The sequence below is a fragment of the Centropristis striata genome, chromosome 23, assembly GCF_030273125.1.
Source record: "Centropristis striata isolate RG_2023a ecotype Rhode Island chromosome 23, C.striata_1.0, whole genome shotgun sequence".
Lineage (NCBI taxonomy): Eukaryota > Metazoa > Chordata > Actinopteri > Perciformes > Serranidae > Centropristis > Centropristis striata.
In genome coordinates this window covers 19,371,437-19,393,133 of record NC_081539.1, presented here as the reverse complement: position 1 = coordinate 19,393,133, position 21,697 = coordinate 19,371,437, and the positions used below count along the sequence as shown (strand labels likewise).

At 38.5% G+C, this 21,697-nt stretch overlaps 1 protein-coding gene across 3 annotated transcripts in view; it reads left to right on the top strand.

Annotated features, from left to right (window-relative positions):
- Positions 1–21,697, top strand: part of mtrr (5-methyltetrahydrofolate-homocysteine methyltransferase reductase) — a 35,756-nt gene that overhangs the window by 877 nt on the left and 13,182 nt on the right. For all 3 annotated transcript variants that reach the window (XM_059326652.1, XM_059326651.1, XM_059326650.1), the window contains exons 2-12: positions 505–649; positions 1,381–1,534; positions 1,713–1,830; positions 1,955–2,471; positions 2,548–2,661; positions 2,769–2,925; positions 4,857–4,945; positions 8,262–8,442; positions 13,062–13,104; positions 16,710–16,890; positions 17,597–17,715. In XM_059326652.1, the coding sequence (XP_059182635.1) occupies positions 506–649; positions 1,381–1,534; positions 1,713–1,830; positions 1,955–2,471; positions 2,548–2,661; positions 2,769–2,925; positions 4,857–4,945; positions 8,262–8,442; positions 13,062–13,104; positions 16,710–16,890; positions 17,597–17,715 (1,817 nt within the window). In that variant the 5' untranslated portion in view covers position 505. The remainder of the gene's footprint in view (positions 1–504; positions 650–1,380; positions 1,535–1,712; positions 1,831–1,954; positions 2,472–2,547; positions 2,662–2,768; positions 2,926–4,856; positions 4,946–8,261; positions 8,443–13,061; positions 13,105–16,709; positions 16,891–17,596; positions 17,716–21,697) is intronic.

The window sequence follows — 21,697 nt, the reverse complement described above, 5'->3', positions numbered from 1 at the left end:
CTTGTGCCAACATAAGTAAATTTAAAAAAGCATACTATTGCTATTATCAGTGTATTTATATGTAACAGCATAGTTTGTGGGAGTGTGTGTTAGAGAATGAAAATTACATTTATTGAATGAAAATAAAATGATGGCATAATGAAGGTATATGATATTTTCCTAAAACATTTTGTTGCTCCCTGATTATGGTCTTTAGGGACATTTTGATATTTTCTTGCTCTTTCCCCCTCTTAAAATAAGTTGTGGTAACATGGGTGAATATTCAGGTGTCTTGACTTTTTAAAAACAAGATATAATGATTTAATAACTATGTGACAATGTGCATATATTGCCTACTGGGACACTTACTCATCAGGCCATTGTTAACGTTATTAGTGTCATCTGTGGTTTTCCAACTATGACAAGTTAAAAACTTTGACAATGCTGTAAAAAAGGCCTATGAAGAAATGTCATTTGGGAAACTGTCATTCTACAAATTATACTGTTTTTTTCTGTATTCTATAGCATGCCCTGTCAAGTAAAGCCTCGTTTTGTGGTTCTCTACGGGTCTCAGAAGGGCCAAGCCGAGTCCATAGCAGAAGGAATAGCTGAGTCAGCAGAGGAGCATGGACTGTTTGCAGAGCTCAGTTGCTTGAAAGACAACGAAAAGGTAGCAGATGCACATTCTAAGGACTTTACTTGAAACAGAGCTTTTAAAGGGATAATTCAGATTTTTTTGAAATGGGGTTGTATGAATATGTGGTGTATATGGTTAAGAATGGGCTATATTTATAATAGTTTTACCTCTTTACCTTGCCATCAGACAGTTCTCTGCAACAGGGAGCTGAAGCTTACAGTCATGGAGAAAAATAGTAGACCACCCTTCATGATAATAATAACCAAAATCATTATCAAGAAAACCATGGAAAATGTCTAGATATCAGCTCTTAAATTAAACTCTTGTGAGCTATTTTGTTGTTATCATTATATTTGTCCAAACAAATGTACCTTTAGTTGTACCAGGCATTAAATGATTAAGAAATAGAAGAAAACAAGGGTGGTCTAATCATTTTTTCCATGACTTCAAAGCTACCAGACTCCTTTGATAAAAACAGTATTTTTACTTTGCAGAACATAGGAGGTGCTGGTCTACTGCTGCCTTGATCGGTTAGTTTGTTTGTGTTATTTTTTGACTGTGGTGTTATAAAGGGTTTGTTCAAGTCACAATAGCCCAAACAAATGACCCCATTTCAAATATTCTGAAGTATTCCTTTAAACCCCCTCTCCTACTGCATTGTTGCTGACACACATGCTTGCTGATTTTGTGGATATTAATGTAAAGAGTTTTCACACTGATTTGTGGGATTACCACTCACTGATTAACCATATAACTGGTTCCAGTACAATTTGGAGAAGGAGAATGCCCCAGTGGTCTTTATTGTGTCTACTACTGGAGACGGGGAACCGCCAGACAATGCCCTCCAATTTGTAAAGCGCATCAAGAAGAAGACCCTCTCCCCTGACCACTATAAGCACCTATGCTATGCACTTTTAGGTAAATCTATGAAAGAGGTCTGAAGTTGCTCTTTTGCAGCCAGACTGTCAGTATGGGGAACTTGATTTGCAAAACATATTTGTGTTAATCATTACAATGCAGAGCACTGCGCAGTGTTTACTCTCTGAGCAGTTGCTGGCTTGAGAAATCTTCATCTGTTTTCCTCTGTCTGCTTCAGCTTTAGGAGACACAAATTATGCAAATTTCTGCAACTGTGGGAAGACAATTGAGCGTCGTCTACAGGAACTTGGTGCCAAACAATTCTATGCGACAGGATATGCAGATGATGGAGTAGGGTACGTTCTGCAGAATAGGCATCAAACTTTCAGCAACTGGCATTTAACCTACTTACTCTCTTTGTTAGCTCTTAAAACACTGCTGCCGTGCTGTGTTTAATTTTGTGGACTTTGTTCTCTCCAGGCTGGAAGTGGTTTTGGACCCCTGGATTGAAGGACTGTGGGCAGCAATCAAAGAAGCCTTATCAAAAATGTCTGCCGATAGGACTGGTTACTTGAAAGGAGAAGCGGGGGATTCACCAAACGAACCTCCTCATTCATCCATAGCAGATGTCCAACTGAACCTCCTGAGCATAACTGACCACCAGGACTGCGAGTCGATCAGAGCATCTGTAGAAACGGTTTCCAAATTTGCAACTGCTGCTTCATCTTCAGCTTCTGCTACACAGATTGCTGTTTCTGATCTCGGGCCAGCTTTTCCTGCGGGGAGCACTGGGTTGGCATTTCAGTCTCATGGTACTGCCAGTGTTCCTACATCAGCACCGGAGACGGAGGCCGGGGATGCTGGAGTTCCCCATATTGCTTTGGCAGCCTCACTGACACGCTCCCTGCCACCGCTGTCCGAGTCCTCTCTTAATGTTCCTGCTGTGCCTCCTCCCTACCTCGATGTCTCTCTTCAGGAGGTGGATGCTGTGGAACAGGTGAGACATTTTGCTACTGATAAGACCCGTATTTGTGCCATATTCTACCCTTCATCTAATGAATGTTTTCTTTTAGATTGTTGGACCGTTAAAGAAAGAAACTCTCCATGAGGTCCCCATATCAAGGGCTGTCCAACTGGCCAGAGGAGATTCAGTCAAGACGGCCCTTCTCTTAGAGCTGGACATTTCTGTAAGTTTAATAGAATAACTTCATTTAAAAAAATAAAAAAAAAAGCTAAACCTGCTGTATCGGTTTAGATTACAGTTTGGATTTTAAGTGCTTTCTCCTATTCGTAGGCCCATCCTATGATGACCTATCAGCCAGGGGACTCGTTTGATGTGTTCTGCCCAAACAGGGCCGCTGAGGTAGAGGACTTGCTCCACAGATTGGACCTTCATGACCAGAGGGACCACCAAGTACACATTTCTCTACGTAAAGACACAAAGAAAAAAGGTGAAAAAGGTGTTAAAAGGTCCCATACTGTAAGACGTGAGATGACCATGTCTTTTTGATTTTAAAGTAGGTCCAGGTGCTATTTAAATCATTCAAAAACTTTAACCTTAGTTTTTGTAACTGCAGAAGGCGACTTAGCTAGTGGTTACGGCTACACATGTCCCACTGAGATAGTTTACAAAATCCACTCGACGTCATTTGTAGACTCTGCAGGTCAATCCACAGAATCCTCTTGCTGGAAATTATAAACTAAACAGGACAGGACATGCTATGAAAACTGTGTGATCCACAGCTGGTCCATGCTCCACTAGGCGGCAATCTCCGTGTCTGAGCATGGAGGTAAACCAGGAAGTGCCTTAAGCTGCATTCTACGGAAAAGTTTGGCTGCAAAAAAAATCTGTCCATTAATTTCAGTGCAAAATGAGAAAACTTCTCACTTGATTTATTACCTCAGAATGTTTTATAGGACAACACTATGGCCTCAATCGAAAAAAATATTCTTCAAGACAATTTGATGTTAATAGTTAATAATGGCCCCATTTAGAAGAAAATAGAAGATAAAGAATCGTATGATTTGGGGCGTGGCTACCTTTGATTGACAGGTCACTAACAAGGCGAGACGTCAGCAGGAGAGAAGCAGAACAATGCGTATCCACGGCAACGTGTCAATAAAGTTATATATAATGTTATATAGATAGAAAAAAGGACGTTTACCGGTTTGGTCTCATAACTTTGACCCTTTCACTGTATTTTCACTTAATGACAGTTTATTTGAACGTTTTGTTCAGTAAATATATCTTGTTCACGTTTGGTTGGACTAACAGACACTCCAAGGAGTCGCTGTTCAGTTTTCTGAGGTCAGTAACACACATTTTGTTTTTGTCTTTTGCTAGCCAAAACTAACATCCCAGTTAATACTAGTTAGTCAATACAGTTAATAATAACATGAATTAGTAGCGACTTCTCTTAGTCAGGTTGAGGTGAAGAGAGGCGTGTAGTCAGATCCCATGGGCTCCACTTCCTTCTCAGTTCTAAAGTTTTTTACAAAGCAAAATGCAAAAAGGTGCAATCTCTTAAAGTGACAGTAAGCGATTTTCAAACCAAACAAAATGTCCTGTTCCAGACTTAAAACGTATTCGTAACATTCTTAAATTAAATGTATTAAAATATGCACTTACTCGTTGTAATTATTTAACCCAATAATCTAACTTCGAATATAACTCAACAATGAATAGAAAACAAGCAAAAGCTTTTATTTGCCTCAAACAGGTTGTGATGTTGCTGCAATGCCGTTACAGTCGTTTCTAGGCTGCAGAGACCCTAGAGTGCAGATCAACTAAGCTAAAAAGCAAAAATCCTTGGTTCAAATGGTGAAATATCATTAGGGAGCAACACATGCACAGTAAAGTCAGATTTACACTTGCTGAAAGGCTCAATAGGCAACACATGATCTCAGAACTTATGGTTCTGTCAGGCCGAGCTGACGCAAAGAACACCTGAGTGAAAAAAACCCTTTTTGTTTCTAGCACCGTCTGCTGTAACATAGGGGCAACAGTCACACTGTGCATGTGATGTACCTCAGTCTCCTCTTTTAACCCTCCATGTGAAACCTGTGAACATTGACTGTATCTACTGTATCAAAGCAAACTTGACTTTTTCGGAGAGGGGGCTTAAAGAGACAGTCACTAAAGGAGCACTATAGATACAGGTTTATTCACACAGACAGTATGAGGGGAAAATGTGTTTTGAACGTTAAAGCATATAAACATGCTATAGCAGAAACCCCAAATTCAAGTATGAATCAGAAAATGAGCATAATATGTCCCCTTAACATGCATCCAATGTACTGAAAAGAACATGTTTGGATTTTCCAAAAGATTTTTCTGTTTGTGACAGTTATATGATGATAATATCTAAATGTTCCTTCCTAGGTGCCCAGGTGCCATCCTACATTTCCCAGAACATTTCTCTGCTGTACCTGCTCACATGGTGTCTGGAGATTAGAAGTGTTCCTAAGAAGGTACTGCAAGTCCACACATTGCTCTGCAGCTACTTTCTAAATTGCATTGGCCAAGAAACTTTCTGAGGTGACAGACTAAAACAACAAGTATGATATCAGCGTAATTAGGGAGAAGACAATTTCTTAAGTGTCATGTTTTTTCTCCAGCAAGAGCACACTGCGTTTGTTTGTGTTGTCAAAGCTCGGAGAAAAGTGTAATATTATTTATGAAGAAGTGCATTTATATTCTGACACCAATGTTCCCATTTGTTTTAAGGTTTACTTACTGAGCAGGAGTACAGGTACTCAAATAGTCTGTTAGGACAGGGCCTGCTGCCAAAACATTTGCATGGGTTCATAGTTTGTTTAAAGAAGCTCAGGCAAAATTGAATTTACTTAGTGTAGGCCAGAGGCTGAAATAAAGATTAAACTTGCCCGGTCCTCTGTGGCAATGGAGAGCAATACAGTGGGTGTGTGGAAATGTCAAATGGCCACAGACTTGAGCTTCGGCAATGACTAACTGTTGGCTGGGGACGTGGCTTGCATGAGTTTTACCTGATTCTTTAACATTTGTATCATCAACTATTACTGCGGTGACTTGTATGTATGACTTGTGTGCACCTTCCTATACCCATTTCCATCTTTCAAGTTATTTACACCTCCATCCTGACTTTTACTGCACAAGTTTAATTCATTATTAAACAAAGCATTATAGTCTAACCAAAATGAAAACCATTCATTTCCCTCTGGCATGAGCTGCATCAGTATTTTACTGCTTTTTGTAAAAAACATGCTGAATGACAAAAGGAAGACCATTTGTAAATTGTCAAAATATGGCAACAATCCAATTGCTTCTTTAATAAATAAAGCATTCGAAGTATTGCTCAGCATGTAGCATTGTTTAAAGCACAAAATGCCACAGCACTTAATAACACAATGGGCCTCATGCAGGAGGCGATATATGAATTAATGAATTTATTATTACAATTTATTAACCACACTTTGTTCCTATTATGTTAATACTCAAGGATTGCTTGGAATCCTTGAGTGCTATGAATGTTTTCTAATTTTGCTCTACTCTTTGGTGAGAGAAATATTTACGAGTGGACGAAAAACCTACGTTTTAAAATTTGAGGAACATAAATGCTTGAATCAAATGTAGAATCTAATGTATTATAGATTATTATATTCATATATGTTTTTAGGCCAGTGTTAACGCTCTGTAAAATCATGTTAACTTTCTTAAAGGTGCGTTTATCACTACATGTATTTCAGTACTTCGTCTTTTTACAGTTGTTTGGGTGGCATCTTATTTCTACTTTTTTTTCCTCTCGCAGAAAAGTAAAAAAATATATAAGTAAAATTTACGAGAGATGTTGCTGTGAGAGGTCCAATACTGTTTATATGACGATATAGGGCAGTGCAATATATTGATATTATATCTTTATCATGATATGAGAATAGATATTGTCCTAGATGTTGGATATCATAATATGGCATAAGTGCAGTTTTCTCCTGGTTTTAAAGGCTACATTACAGTAAAGTGATGTCATTTTCTGAAAGTACCAGACTGTTCTAGCTGCTCTGTCATTCACCTCTATCCACTCAGTCATTATAACCATTACTGTTGATTACTAGCAAGAATATCATTGGGAAAATATTCCCGAAAAGCACCAATAGTCAACCCTATAATATTGTCGCAATATTGATATTGAGGTACAAACCTGATTCCCAAAAGTTTGTACTACTAACAAAATGCAATAATTTGCTGATCGTTTATGACACATATTCAATTGAAAACTGTACAAAGACAATATAGTAAATGCTCAAACTGATTGATTTTTGTAAATATACACATTCTGAATTTGATGCATTCTGTTTTCATTTTAATGATTTCTATTTTACACAGCATCCCAACTTTTTGGGAATCTTCTCCATATCGCCTGGCCCTGTGATGATTGCTAACTGCATACTGCAGAGATGTTTTAAGGACATGTTATATTTAGTTTTCAAGCATGAAAAAGACAAGCACAATAAGATATTGCTTGATCGGTATGAAGGATTTTAATTTCCCTAAAGAGACATAAGGGAAACATTACTCCTTATTCTGCACTAATTTTTCATTAAAAGCTTTTGAGCTGTGCAAATCAAATTGACAATGAGTCAGAAATATACGCTGCATCCTACAGTAATTGTAACAGCTGCCGTCAGTTCAGCTCCCTTCTGAATATAATACGACATGTGCACAGAGTCATTTTCTCCTCTGTGTTATAAAATTCCAGCACAGAAATTGATTGTTTCAGTTCAAACTGTTGTCTACACAGACTTACAAGGCTGTAAGATTTTTATTTTACAACACCTGTCTGTGTAATCCAAGCAGTTAATCTGTTTTACTGAAGCAGTTAGGAAACCTGTAAGTTTTATATTTTACGATATTTCGGATAGTGAAAAATAATCACCTCAGCCTCTTCGTAAGTACAGTTCCTAATAATATTCATAACGGCATTAAATACATAAAGATATACGTTGCTGGTCCTTGCTTGGCATTCCTACTGAGACAAATTTGAATGTTATTACTGAAGAGACTGTATCAGATACAGACACTATTTTTTACACTAGTCAGATAGTGGTGGTGCACCTCTCTCTATACAGGGTGGCTTGGTAGATTTGGGATAATAATTCTTCCAGTTCTAATCTCTTCAAACATGCACTCATGAACTATAATGAATCACTGAAATTATACAGAACACTCAGGCATTATAAATATTCACAAATTGTGATTGCTGTATTAGAGCAATTAATGATAACAGCATAAAGTAAAATCACTCCAAAAGTTGTTCAGGAGTTACATTTTAATATTTCTTTATGATGCTTTTTAATCCTGTAATTTGCATCACAGCCCAGAAAAAAAACATTAATAATAACTGATGAAGTAGCAGTTAGACAGCAGCTTGTCTCCTGCAAATTTAACACGTAACTGATTGCATTAATTGATTTTGATGAATTTGTTAATTCATTAAAAGAATGATCTTTGCCTCTGCTCATTTCTCAGTAACTTTAAAAGCATTTAAAAACTAAATGGGAGTAGAAAGTGCTCTGTGAATAATAAAAATGGCTGTAATCCACAACTGGGCTGATGTCAAGGTCTACTTCTACAGTTTTTATTTCCATAGAAAAGTAATAAAGACTCACACTTTGTACACCTTGTGTGTCCTAGATAGAAAATGTATTAAATGCCTTTTTAAAGTTGTGAATGGAAACGTAAGTCGACCCTTGCTGCTAATAGAGTCGCAGAGCAGCTTCAAGTGACTTTACATGCCATTTCTGTCTCTGTCAGGCATTTCTCCGAGCGCTGGTGGAGCATACGGGTGACAGTGCACAGAGGAGGAGACTGCAGGAGCTCTGCAGTAAACAAGGCGCCGCAGACTACAACCTGTACGTGAGAGACCCGAGCCTCAGCGTCCTGGAGCTGCTCACAGCATTCTCATCCTGCTCGCCTCCTCTCAGCCTCCTCATAGGTTAGAGCGCCTGCTGTTATCTGTCTCAGTCAGTCAGTCAGAGGGTCTAAAAGTTCTCTGAGTCCATAATAATCAGGGCTGTTGGGTGAAATCTTGCTTGAGGGATTACCTAACATGAGAACCACTTTGAAGTAGGATTGCGTGATTTGGGAAAAAAATATCTAATTGCAATTATTTTTGACTGATATTGACATTGATTTTATATTTTTTGCATCATTGGTCTCATTGAAATTGAAATATATATAATAATGATCACAGTGGGTTTTTGCAAGGATCTGTACCAAAACAACAATACCACCAAAACTAACTAACAAATATTTGATTCAGAATGGTATTTTTCATGTTTTACCTTTTAACAAATCCTGCTCCTCCTGCTATTCAGATATTGTATTTACAATTATTTTATTTTTTTTGAGAAAGTGCCACTCTGATATACAAAATCTAAACAAAAATCCCATTATTTTTTTTATATTTTTTGTTTTACTAAGTCTCCTTGTCACATAACAAATTAAAATCACATTTTATGTCCAACATTTATTCATTGTAATGAAAAAAGACTTCAGACTTCCAGAGACTTCTTTTCAGTTTTTTATTTTTTAGTTGCTATTTTTTTTTTTTTACAAAGTTATTATTATAATAGATGCACATTTAATTAAATGTCAGCTTTTGCATTGCCTGGAGCAAATGGGGAATTGCAGTGATTGAGATGAGATTGGGATTTAGACTGCACCTGCACAAAATATCAGCAGAATAATTAACTTTGAAACTATTTATTTCACTTTCCAAAAGACCTCAGGTTATGTCAAATGCAACTTCTGTAGTTTTTTTTTCAGCTGTGCAGGTTTGTCTGACTTGATAATTGTCATCCAGTAGGGGTCACTGTAGCCCCAGTAAAGCAAGATTTATGAGCCCAGTCTCAAGGCTGAATTTGTGAGAACTTTTAATTATACTGAATGGTCAGACCGTGTACATCAGAGGGCTCCCCAAAGGATCAACACTCATTTCCTTGTCTCATTTTAAGTCCGTGTAGCTCCAATATGGCTTTTGTGTCACAGTTTCTGTGAATATAATGGCAGCATTATAGCTGCGAGTCAAGAGATATTTTCTTAGTTTATTCATTATTTCCCTCCCTGCTAATAATATTGATCATTTTTTTGCCACCGTCTGAATCCTTCACCATCCCTCATTTAAACATTTGAGCCAACTGTTGGTGGAAAACTAACATTTTCTCCTAGCTCATTAAGATAGTTGGCCGGTCATTCACTATAGATCTAATAGGCTTTGACTGAAACTTACCAGACAGTGAAATTAGTTGGCTACAGCTTTACATACAAGTTGAGTTGTCCTCTAAAACAGCTGTGTCACAGCTCTTGGCCTTCCCCAATGTCAGTTATTTTTGGCCTATAGTTGCCAACCACAGCACCTTTTTTTTTTTTTTTCAGTGGTGAACTGATGCAGAAATTGGGTATCGGGCCGATCGTGCCCTCGTGAAAAATGTGGTGTTGGAGGGCCTTGGGGGCAACAGCTGTTATTTGGGGGACAGGGGGCCGTTTACTGTTGAGCCACTGAGCTTTGCAAGGACACAAACGCGCAGGGTCAGTGTGGATCATAGGTTAATGGTCAACTCTGACTCAGTGCATCTCTGGTAAAGCGCACTGCTGCATTTTTGCACTGTTCTTGGTTCATTACCTCGACCGATGGGGAGTTGTTTGCTGATCAGAGTTTATGCTGTTATACACTAACTATAAATAATGAGGGGAGATGCATCTAAGCCCAGATGTCTTTGGCCAAGTACAGGCCGGGTATAAAAGTAAATGCTGGATATAAATTGAGAAAGATACCTGCTTCCCAGAGTCAGCGCTCTTGTTATATGGTCCATTGTTTCACGCCGTGTGTCAGATGAAAACTTTGGGGTCATTGCTCCAGGGAGAAGCAGAATGCTGTCCATGAGCATCTTTTTCAATTTACTTTACCGCAGGGCTCAAATAAAATTGTAACAGGGTGCAGTTTTATTGTTTTTTTTTCTTTAGCTTGATTGTGACCTGTGGAAGAAAGTACAGTAAAGTAAAGCGAATGTGTCTGTATCCCAAACGTCCAACTCTCCCTCTATCTCCAAAAAAACTTGAAATTTAAAACGGTCACAGAGAACGCACTACATATCACATATATATTCCCACTTTATTCATTTAAGATATAATGTAATACCAGGGAAAAAAACTTTTAAATGGTTTCAGAAAATCATAATCTTGCAGATCATTTTCTCCAAAGTAGCTTGAAAATTAGCATTTGTAGGCTATTAAAAAGAGAAAAAATCTTCCAGAGGAGAATTCTTCTTAATGCTTTAATGCTAACAACCTCCCTAATTCTGTGTGCAGCCAAAGAAATATAGATCCATATATCTTAAGAAGTATAACTTTTATGTTCAACCACATTGCTATCTCATTTTTTCCCACTAAAATGGTACCTCTGCATATAAATTGCAGCTCAGAGAGACTTTTGAGATGGAATAGATTATATTGTTGTGCAGTATGATCGATGATACCCCTGAAAATGATCATTTCTGAAAACATAGCGGGGACCCTGGGACTGTATTGTTTGGAACAGAGACCTTTTTTTGAAATACATATTTTTAAGATGTATCCTCACTGCAACATAAAAATCGTCTTTGCACCCAGAGGTTTTAAAAGTGATATATCCTTTGTATCCAGCAGCAGTATCATCATGGTGCAGTGATGTGAGATGATGGATTGATTGTCCTCTGTTTCGGACATGTGCTGTCACTCTGTGATAGAAAGGCAGCAACTGGAGCGCGGTGCAGCTGTGGAGGATTGTGTTAACGTACATGATACACTGTCTGATGGAGAGGTGTGTGTTTCCATCGGGTGCTGATGAAAAAGATTGCTGCATATGTTGTATGTGATGGTGTGTCCAAACAGATTTTGTCCTTCAGGGAGCTACTTTATTTTCTTTTTTTTTAAAATATGTATTTATTTTAAATCATGTTTTTCTTAACCACTCTGTTGCAGCTTAGTCCTAATTATTGAAATAATTACCATGAGTTGTATCTACAGTACAAGCATATTGATTATAACAAAGCCAGCCTGTAGCCTTGGCTCAGTAACTCGAAAACATTTAAATTTCTCTTTCAGAATAAAAGCCCTCTTCAGTGAAGTTTTTATTTAAGTGTCATGCCGAACATTTGGCCCATTCCATATGGGATTATAAGACACTGCTATATCAAACATCAAGACATCTTCAGATAATATATATACAACAGAAGAACATTATATTAACCTCTATTTTCTTGCAAATACCACATTTTTCTTTTTACAAACAATAGGGAGAATAACAGAAGAAAGAAAAAGACGATTAAAATCTTAAAGAGCACACTTGGATGAAGGGATTTTCATCTCCCAGTCTTTTTTCGAGTAACTGGCTAAGTTGAATGTTTTATATATGAACTCTTGTTTTAGAAAAAAAGAAAAGAAATACACTTATTCTCTTTATTACTGAGATGACACGTTTAACAAATCTGTTTTTCTTCTTCGTATAGAAAGACATATGGTCTAGTTTCAACAGCATAACTCCACTGGGAATGCACAAGTCAGTTATTTAGATAAATTATAAACAACATAATTTTCTGTATCATATTCATGCTGTATCAGCTTACAGGAATGCAGTTTTTGCTTAAGTCCATATGTCAATAGCCCACCGTGATCTCTAAAAATGAAGCCCTTGAGCCTTTTTGTTTTTTTCTTTTAGCATCTGAAAGAATTTAGATTGTTTAGTAGAAGGCTGCTGTTTGGGCAAGGCCGATGTTTTTGTTCAAAACCTTCTTTGTAAGTGTTTCATGCATCACCATTAAGAAAAAAATAAAAAAAACATCCCATCTTAGAAAGATGAAACGGACGTCAAAGTGCAGAGCTGTCTCGCTGCAACACCCTGAGCTGTTTAGATGTCAGAGAGATCCAGAAAGAGAGAAGGGAGCAGATTTAGTCCAGCTGTTTGTCTTTCCAAGTAATTTAGCAGAAAAATGTGTTTGTGTAAAGCCTCAGCTGGTGCATATGGTGCAGCTTTACTTTTCCACCTTCGTCTATCGCTGAGATGTAAATTTAGTGTAAGAGAGTGCGTAGGGAGCATATCACAGCAGTCCCAATCACTCTTTTTGGCCATCACTAATAGTTGGAAGTGGTCATAGCATAGCGAATGGCAAATCTTGGCGCTACAGGGTGCAAAGTTATCTCTTAACTCTTAAAAGTTTTCCTGATTTCTCTGACACATTCTCACGGTTGCAATGCACACTACAAATTACCCAAAAGAGGGCACCTTCATGGCTGGCATTGAAATAAGGTCTGCATAAGCAATCTGTTTCCTACTGGCTCCACATCTGGACACTTGGGATTCCATAACCCTGAGTTTGTAATTTCATAAATATAGAAATGTGTCCTAGAAACAAGACTGTAACCTGGGTGGGGGTTACTGTGGATGGATTGGTAGGTAGGGCGCCTCAGTGGACCGAGATGACTTTCACTTATTTTGTCTGCTCCCCGTCATGAGTGTCTGTGTAACAAAATCTTAGTGAAACAGCTGGATGATTGACAGTTGTGCTTGCCTTTCAGAGCATTTGCCGAAACTGCAGCCCAGGCCTTATTCAGCAGCCAGGTAAGGTGACAGAAAAATAAGAATCTATGTTACATTTTGTATTGAATGTGCTCCGAAAGCATCAATTGTTTGGAATAACGAGTATTCATGAGTATTCTGACTTCTCACCACATAATTTCTACAAGCTGCACAAAAAGTACACACTAAGAAACTCTACAGACACTGATAGTTCATGTTTTTTTTTATTCTTTCTGTAATGCTGATGATGTTTAAATTATGAAATGCTAACAGGAATAATTGATTCACCTCATTTATTTGAAGATGGATCTCTTTTATCATTTACACAACTGCAACAGAAATATGAACTTCCCTCCGCTCATTTGTTTAGATATTTTCAAATACCCCTGATTAATTCTAGTCAGGAGTCATTGACACAGCTGCCTTCCTCTAAACTTGGTTGTATAATGAGGAAGATGGAGAAAATATTTCTATACCTCACAATGTTCAACACTGAATTCTGGCAACGAGGTATCGTGTTTTGGTTGCTATGTTACGATACTTTGCAGTTATATGTCAGCTTAATAATAAAAATGTGCCACAAATGAAATAAAGCTTAATTAGAGTAAAGTTATTTTCTTGAACTTGTTTCCAAAGTAAACTTCATTTGCTTCATCGTTGTCCCTAAAACAGAAGCCTGAGCACCTGCGGGTTAGTGTTACGCCAACGCACGTACAGAGCTGTCACATCACAACAACAAAGGCCAAAGGCCAAGACTTGGTTGCCAGTTTCTCAAAATGTGCCAATGTCCACCTGGCAACCAGTATTGTGGAGCAGCATGTAGCATTTATTACAAATGCATTTGAAAATCTGGACAATGTTAGGCTTAAATGCAGGAGGGAATGTATATGTCAACAAATCACTTACAACGTTCTTTTTAAGATGCCTAATAGCATCTATTGCCTCTGAAAAAGAAAAGATGCATTAGAATGATGGTAAATATATACCTGTTTCTGTTGTAAGAAGAAAATATGTAGTTTTGTGCACATATTTTCAGTCTTGAAATCCTCTAACTGTGTTGTGGAAATCTGTTTTTATTATGTTATCCCTATACTTGCATCATGATAATATAGCTAAATCCTCCAAGTTGTTTATTAGGTGTGTATATTGATCTCACACTATTGGCAGCGAGGTAATGCACTGCATTCCATTGGAGGTATTTTATTTGGTCAGCTCTTTTATAGTTGTGCATTTGATAGGGTTTATTATAGCATCAAAGGGATGCTCCATGAATTTTCATATACTTTGGAAAATATTTTAGAAGAAATAATAACTGTCAAAAAGTCATGATATATAGACTTTAGAGTGACAATCCCAAAGAAGTTGGGACGCTGTGTAAAATGTAATAAAAGCAGAATGCTGAATCTAATTCAGTGTACATTTACAAAAAAACAAAGGTTTATCAGTTCGGACAAAATATATATATTGCTTTTGTGCAGTTTTCAATTGAATGTATGTCAAAAGGGTTTGACAAGTTATGTCATTCTGTTTGAGACAATGTCCCATTTTTTTGGAATCAGGATACTAAGTGTTATTGTTTGTCTGCATATGTACATGTATGTCTCTAAAGATTGTTGTGAATTCCCTTTGTAGGACCATTATCATTGTAGTCCATGTTATGTGTGTTTTCGCTTGGATGTAATTCAGTTAATATGCACATATGAATGGACTAAATATTGTGTGGGCTTTAGCTACTTGTGCTTAGCTTAAAAAGATCCAAGTGTTCCTTCTTTTTGCCTCACTTAGCCAGTCATTGATTTGCGCTTCCTGTTAAGATAGCACCCATTAGGGTTGCTTTAAAGCTCATGTGGAACAGCAACATCTAAAGCAATGTCAAAACTTCTCTGCCCCTCTCATTAGTCCCTCACTTAGCTGCTTATGTATGTGTGTGGGGGTGTGTATGTGTGTGTATGTTTGTGCAGAGAAACAGGGAACGGACAGGAGAGATGGTGGCTGTAGTTTATCAGATGGTGCAGAGACATTAGAGGCCTGCATTATTGATGCTGTGGTCAATAGAGGTCTCTAGTGGCCCACAGGAACTGGAGAGTGAAGGATGAGAGAGCGTGAGAGTTCTTCAGCCGGCAGTGAACACTGGAACGGAAAGAAGGGAGAGGCACTTTTATTGAGGCGAGACAGACAGACATATTTTTTGTTGCTCCCTAGCATTATTTTTTGTCTAGAATGAAGCAGACATCATTGTGAGGACCAGTTATTCCCAAACAGCTAGACTTCTCTCTGAGGGGTACTTATCAATGCCAGTCATTATATGGTCTGATTGTGTAGTAGCTCCACTAATTTGAGAAAATGTGTATGTGTGTGTGTATATATATATATATATATATATATATATTGATTGATTGATTGTTGGCTTTGGTAGTTAATAGTCATGGACAAAGGGTTGGATTTGGTAGTTAATAGTAATGTATAAAGGGTTTGGATATGGTAACTAATAGTCATGGATAAATGGTTGGATTTGGTAGCTAATAGTAATGGATAAAGGGTTGGATTTGGTAGCTAATAGTAATGGATAAATGGTTGGATTTGGTAGCTAATAATCATGGCATGGATAAAGGGTTGGATTTGGTAGTTAACAGTCATGGCATAGATAAAGGGTTGGATTTGGTAGCTAATAATAATGGGTTGGATGCAGTAGCTAATAGTAATGGATAAAGGGTTTGATTTGGTAGCTAATAGTAATGGACAAATTGTTGGATTTGGTAGCTAACGGTCATGGATAAATGGTTGGATTTGGTAACTAATGGTCATGGATAAAGGGTTGGATTTGGTAGCTAACAGTTATGGATAAAGGTTTGGATTTGGTAGCTAATAATAATGGATAAATGGTTGGATTTGGTAGCTAACAGTAATGGATAAAGGGTTTGATTTGGTGGCTAACAGTCATGGAAAAGGGTTGGATTTGGTAACTAATAGTCATGGATAAATGGTTGGATTTGGTAACTAATGGTCATGGATAAAGGGTTTGATTTGGTAGCTAACAGTCATGGATAAGGATAAGGGCTGAAACATCAAATGCCTGCCACTCTCAAGTGGTATTAATACGAATGTAAGCTTGCTAAACCAATCTTAACATTTTTTATTCAATTGTATGAAAATATATTGAAACAATAACCATTTAAATATAATTAATAGTGTTTAATAGCATCCAGTTTAAAAATCCATTTCAAAACCATATTTAGAAAACGACAGCTGGTGCTGATGAAGGGGTACTGGAGGTCATTTGACCGATCATCATCATGTGATTTATCATGATATAGCACATTTAAGGTCATGGCGATATTTGTTATTGTTATCATATCAAATGTGTACATATCCTTGTTACTCTGCTCTGCTCTGATCAGCTGTTGTATGACTACGTTTTTTCTAAAGATGGTTTATGTCAATAATTTGCCGGAGCATTGTTTATCCTCCCTTGTAATGCTTGTACCTTTCTGTTCTCCCTCTGCTTCTCCCGGTGTTCGTCTCTATTTTCACATCATCTCTGTTCATCCTCTTGCTTGTCACTGTCTGTATGCCTTGCACACACACTATTGTTTCCCTCTATCTCTGTCTTCCTCCATCTCAAACTCTCTGCGGTCTCATCTCCGTAGCTCCTGTCTTAGGTACCCAGGAAGGCTGCATTTTGTCTTCAATGTGGTAGAGTTCCCAGCACGCTCTGGGCGGCCTGCGGGGAGGCGAGGCTTGTGTACCGGTTGGCTGTTTGACCTCATCAATCCTGTCCTGGTTCTCCCTGAGAAGGCTGAATCCTCCGGCAGCCTGGCCCTGCCAAAGGTAATGAGTGCACTGGAAAATAGAGAAGTGAAACTAGATTGTGCTAATCTGTGAACTCCTGGTCTTGGCTGATAGATGTCTTAGTTTTGGCTGATAAGTGCCCTTGTTTGTGGGTACAAGTGTTCATGTGCTGTAATAGTTGCAACCCCCTACTCACAGGGAAAAAACAAACGCATAAACCTCCTGGCAAGGTTGACATCCTGCTGAACCTTGCTTGGCTGTCCCTTCTTTGTCTCTGTCTCAAGTTTTGTTTCAATAAAAATGCCAAGAGAGCTGGACTTCTCCTTCTCCTTCAAATATTACAGTTCAAGAGGTTGTTGAGTAAAATGGAAGACAAGTGTGGAGCAGAATATCAGAAAATTGCACAGTTTCACCGCAAAACTGCCGAACTCGAGGAGTTAACCTGTTTCTACTACATGTTTTAGTCAGCTCTGGAAATTTAATGCACAAGGCACTAAAAAAAAGACTATGCTTTGGGGCAGTTGTGTGTGTGCGGTTAATTAAAAAATTAATTTAAATTAAAGCAAGTAAATCCTCTCCACCACAGACTCTATGGATTCTAGTTGGAGCTCATGAGTTTTCCTATTAGTATGTCTTAGAATATTAAGTAGATCAATTAATAGATTGGTCGGCCCACAGTGGATTCTCAGCTTTGTTGTAATTACTCTCATTATTTTAAATGCTTGCTAATGGCCTCTGACCGTAGATCCATGTGAGTTTGAGACCCAACTGCTCCTTCCGGCCTCCCTCTGCCCTGTCGGCGCCCTTCATAATGGTCGGACCCGGGACAGGGGTCGCCCCCTTTATTGGCTTCCTCCAGCAAAGGTATGGCAAATTACACACATTATAATATCATCTTGCACCATAATAAGTGATGTTTTTATCAAGTGAGAGAGACATGGTGTGCATTGAGATTCCCTGTTTTGCAAATGTCTCCATCAAGAGGATCAAGTGCATTGTGTAATGTAGTTGATCCTGCCAATGTTAGACATGTTACAAGATATGCTGCTGAAGTAGGTCAGCTAAAAGTTCATGTCAAGCATCAGAACCGTGCAGGTTATATGCCCATTGATGTGCTTGGCGACACAGATTTATTCCAGCTCAAATTCTGCACCTAGTAATGAAGCTTCACACTTTTCAAACAATGTTAAGTGCACAATCATCTATGCGTATTTTCGAGTGATCTGCAGAGACAATTAAATGAGACCCTGCTCAAAGCCGATAAAAGTCAACGCCATGTACATCTTGCAAAGCATAATAAATCTATCAGCGAGAGCCGTGATCACGTCAGGGATTATTTCAGATGCTTCGCTCGTCTCAACAGGAATAAATTAAGCCGTCTCAGATGCACAAGTTTATGACTCGGCCTGTAATGAAGAGCCAGGAGTCAAAGCAGCAAATGAAGCGTTATTGATTTGAAAGTAAAAAGTCCAGTAGGTGGTGGCCACGTTGCTCGAGTAAATCATTGCTTGTAATTGCTGATGAGGTGATGTGAGGATATTGACTGTTAGCTGTTAGTTCTCACCAGCTTGTTAAACCATTGCTTCAAGTCTAAATCCTTGAAGGGTGCTATCATTTGGTGTAAAAACGTGATACTTAGTTTAATTTTCTGAGGTTCTGAATTGACGGCTAAATCAAAATTGCCAGATGATGACCTGTCAGAGGGGTTTAATGCGGCTGAAGCTGATGGCCGAGTGTTGAACCCGGCCCACAGCCACCACGGCTTGTTAGAAAGTGGAGTAAGCCTTTTCAGTCAGACTGGCATGTCTAACTCTTGGGTGGCTTTGTATAAATGAGGTTATGCCCCAGTCAACTCCAATTGTCTCTAAATTCTCCGGATGTCTGCTCTGTTGTGGCGGGTGGCGTCGGCTGGTGATTGCTCTGAGAGGTGACTCTGCAATCGACTGAAATGACGGCAGCGGTGGATTGTCTGCAGCAAATCTGGGGGAGGATGAGCAGCCATGTGGGTTTAGAGGTGTTTGCGCCTTTGGGATGTAGGAGCAATGAAGATGGCACATGTTTTTGGAGCGACAGACAGACTCCTCTCCTCGATGATCAAGGTTGAGCCAGAGGGACAGCTCTCTGGGGAAGGCAGTGGTATGAACATATCAGCTTGACTTTGATGATCCCTACAGTGGTGCTCTTTAAAACCTAAGATATCAAAATACACCTTTATGTCATTTATTAATGCTCTGTTCCTTGCGGACCTCAGTGCAAGCTAAACACTCAGCCATTGATTGATTTTTCGAAGGCATATTGCAACACGAGCAACCCCACATCAGATGCATCCTTGTGTTCAATGTTTGGCTCTTTTAAAAATTTCTTTCAGGAAATATATATATTTTTATTTCAAGAGACTTTTCACTGTTACGAGCGTGAACTCATGTGAACCAGCTTGACTGTCTTCAGTCCCTTCTCCCTCTCTGTGTCTCTCATCTTCTCCCCTGCCAGCTGGGTATTGTGCTGGAGGATTGTAAAAACCTGTCATGGTGCGCAGCGTTGTACAGAATCTAACTTGAGATTCCAAACAAAGCCTCGCCGGCTGACGCTGCACTCTGATAGGAGATAACAATCACCAGTTTGTCAACGGGACGCCATATCTGCCTCGAGGCCCGAGAAGGGTCCTGTTAGCAACAAAACAACATGGGGACACTTCGATCCTCCTACCCCCCCCCTTGCTGTTAATCGATGGCTGTTTTCAAAAGGACTTTGTACGAGTTTGTAAGGCTGGTAACAAGTAGAAGAAGCGTCTCTAAAGGTCAGAGGCTCGCTTGGTGGCGGGAGATTTTAATAAGCCCACTCTCAGTAGTCTGGTATTGATTGCTGTGGTTTGCACTGAAGGATTTTTATAGAGAATGTGATTTTAGCTGGGAGCAGTGACGGTTTAACAAATATTGTATCATAACTGAGTGGTTAGCCTAAATCTTTTTAACAACTCTAACAAGCCTTTCTTTCAGAAAAAGTCAGTTGGCACAATTTAATATTAAGGTTTGCCAGCAGGCGTATACTTGGCACATTCAATATGATAACTTTTATTAGAGTTTGTGTGTTTGTGTGAATACATATTCAGCTTCCATTTATCAGTCTAACCAGACAGCCGATTACAATTAGGCTACAGCATCTTGCCACTCAGCATTGTCCTGTATTATGAAGATATTTTGAATTCAGCACGTTGAATGTATATGGATGTAATCCTGCAGTGTAATTTCCGTGATTAAGCCTCGAGCTGTTGTTGTATTTATAGGCTTTTGTTTTTGTTCTTGTTGTGTTTTCATGCCTAAAAAGCCACTCAGCACCTCTCGCATGGAGCTGCAAGGAAACGGATAAAAGATATGAGATAATTGGGATGTTTACCAAGTCTTCACCCCAGCTTTCCTTGCAGTTTCCCCCTCCCGCTGATCATCTGAATGGCACTGAAAGGCAACCGCTTCTGATTTCGACCCCAAATGGAGTGCTCTGTAGATGCTGCCTCCCCCCTGGGACTGTATTGCAGGCTGTTATAGTGTGGGTATGTGATGTGATGTGATTTGTATTCAGAGAGAGGCGCCGGTGTGGTCTGCTCAGAATGGAATCCAGGTTTTTCATATTGGTATTGATCCCTTTAGGGCAGGCGGCGAGAGGAGAGAGACGAGCCCACTAAAATGAGTTTACTTGAGGCTGTTTGCAGATCAGAAGAATCTTGTCCAGGATGCTAATGGACAGGATCTGAGCGTTTGGATCAAGTCAGGCAGACAGCTCTGTTTCTGGGCCGCAGTCATAGACAGAAAGTTCAAACAAGCTGCAAAGGATTTTTACTATCTGGTCAGCTTCTCTTTTAGTTAATGAGGGTCAAACTTTGTGTAGTATTTAAAATCAGAGCTTGGCATTGATTTTTTTAAAAATATTCAAACAAAAGCTACGTAAGCAATTGTTAGTTGCAACTCTGTTATAATCTGTCCATTATTTAGGAAAAAAAAAGAAAAAAATTATAACATAACATATATATATATATATATATATATATATGGACTGCAAAAGTCTTAGGCAGGTGTGGAAAAAATGCTGTAAAATAAGAATGCTTTTCCAAAATAAAAAAATGTTGATAGGTTATATTTTTTTATCAATTCACAAAATACAAAGTGAGTGAACAGAAGAAAAATCTAAACCATACTTCTAGGCATTTTTTCCACACCTGCCTAAGACTTTTACACAGTACTATATATATATATAATAAAATATTATTTCTCTAGTCGATGAAATGTCATAAAACAGGAAAAAAAAAATATTTTCAAGTCCAAGGTGACGTCTTTACATTGCCTGTTTTACATAATAAGATATCTAAAAGATAATACATTTACAATGAAAAAATAACAAAAGACAAACATTTGAGGAGCTTAGCAGCAAATGACATTATTACTTGATAAACTTCTTAAACCAGCAGTTCTGAAACTTTTACTTCAGCCTCCCTTTAGAAGCAGAAAAGAATGTCTTGCCCTCCATGCCCTTGTAAACCAATTTGAATTTGTATCAGCCTTTAGCAATGTTGGGGAAATTAGCAACAAAATGAGCCAAAGTTAAAGTATATTGAAATAACATTTTGATGATCTAATTTGACTTGATTATTTATTGCAGCCTTTTCTCTCCAAGTGGAGCACAAGTCTTTTTACAATTCCTCTCCACTGCTCTCAGTTTAGTGCCGCTCTCTCCGGTTCCACCCAGGTGTACTTTATTTCCTGTCCCTGTATGTCTATTGACCTTCCCAAGGTCTCTTTTCCCAGTTTGTTTTCCTCCCACAGATATAAATTTCTGGTGCTTGTGGGTCGATGTA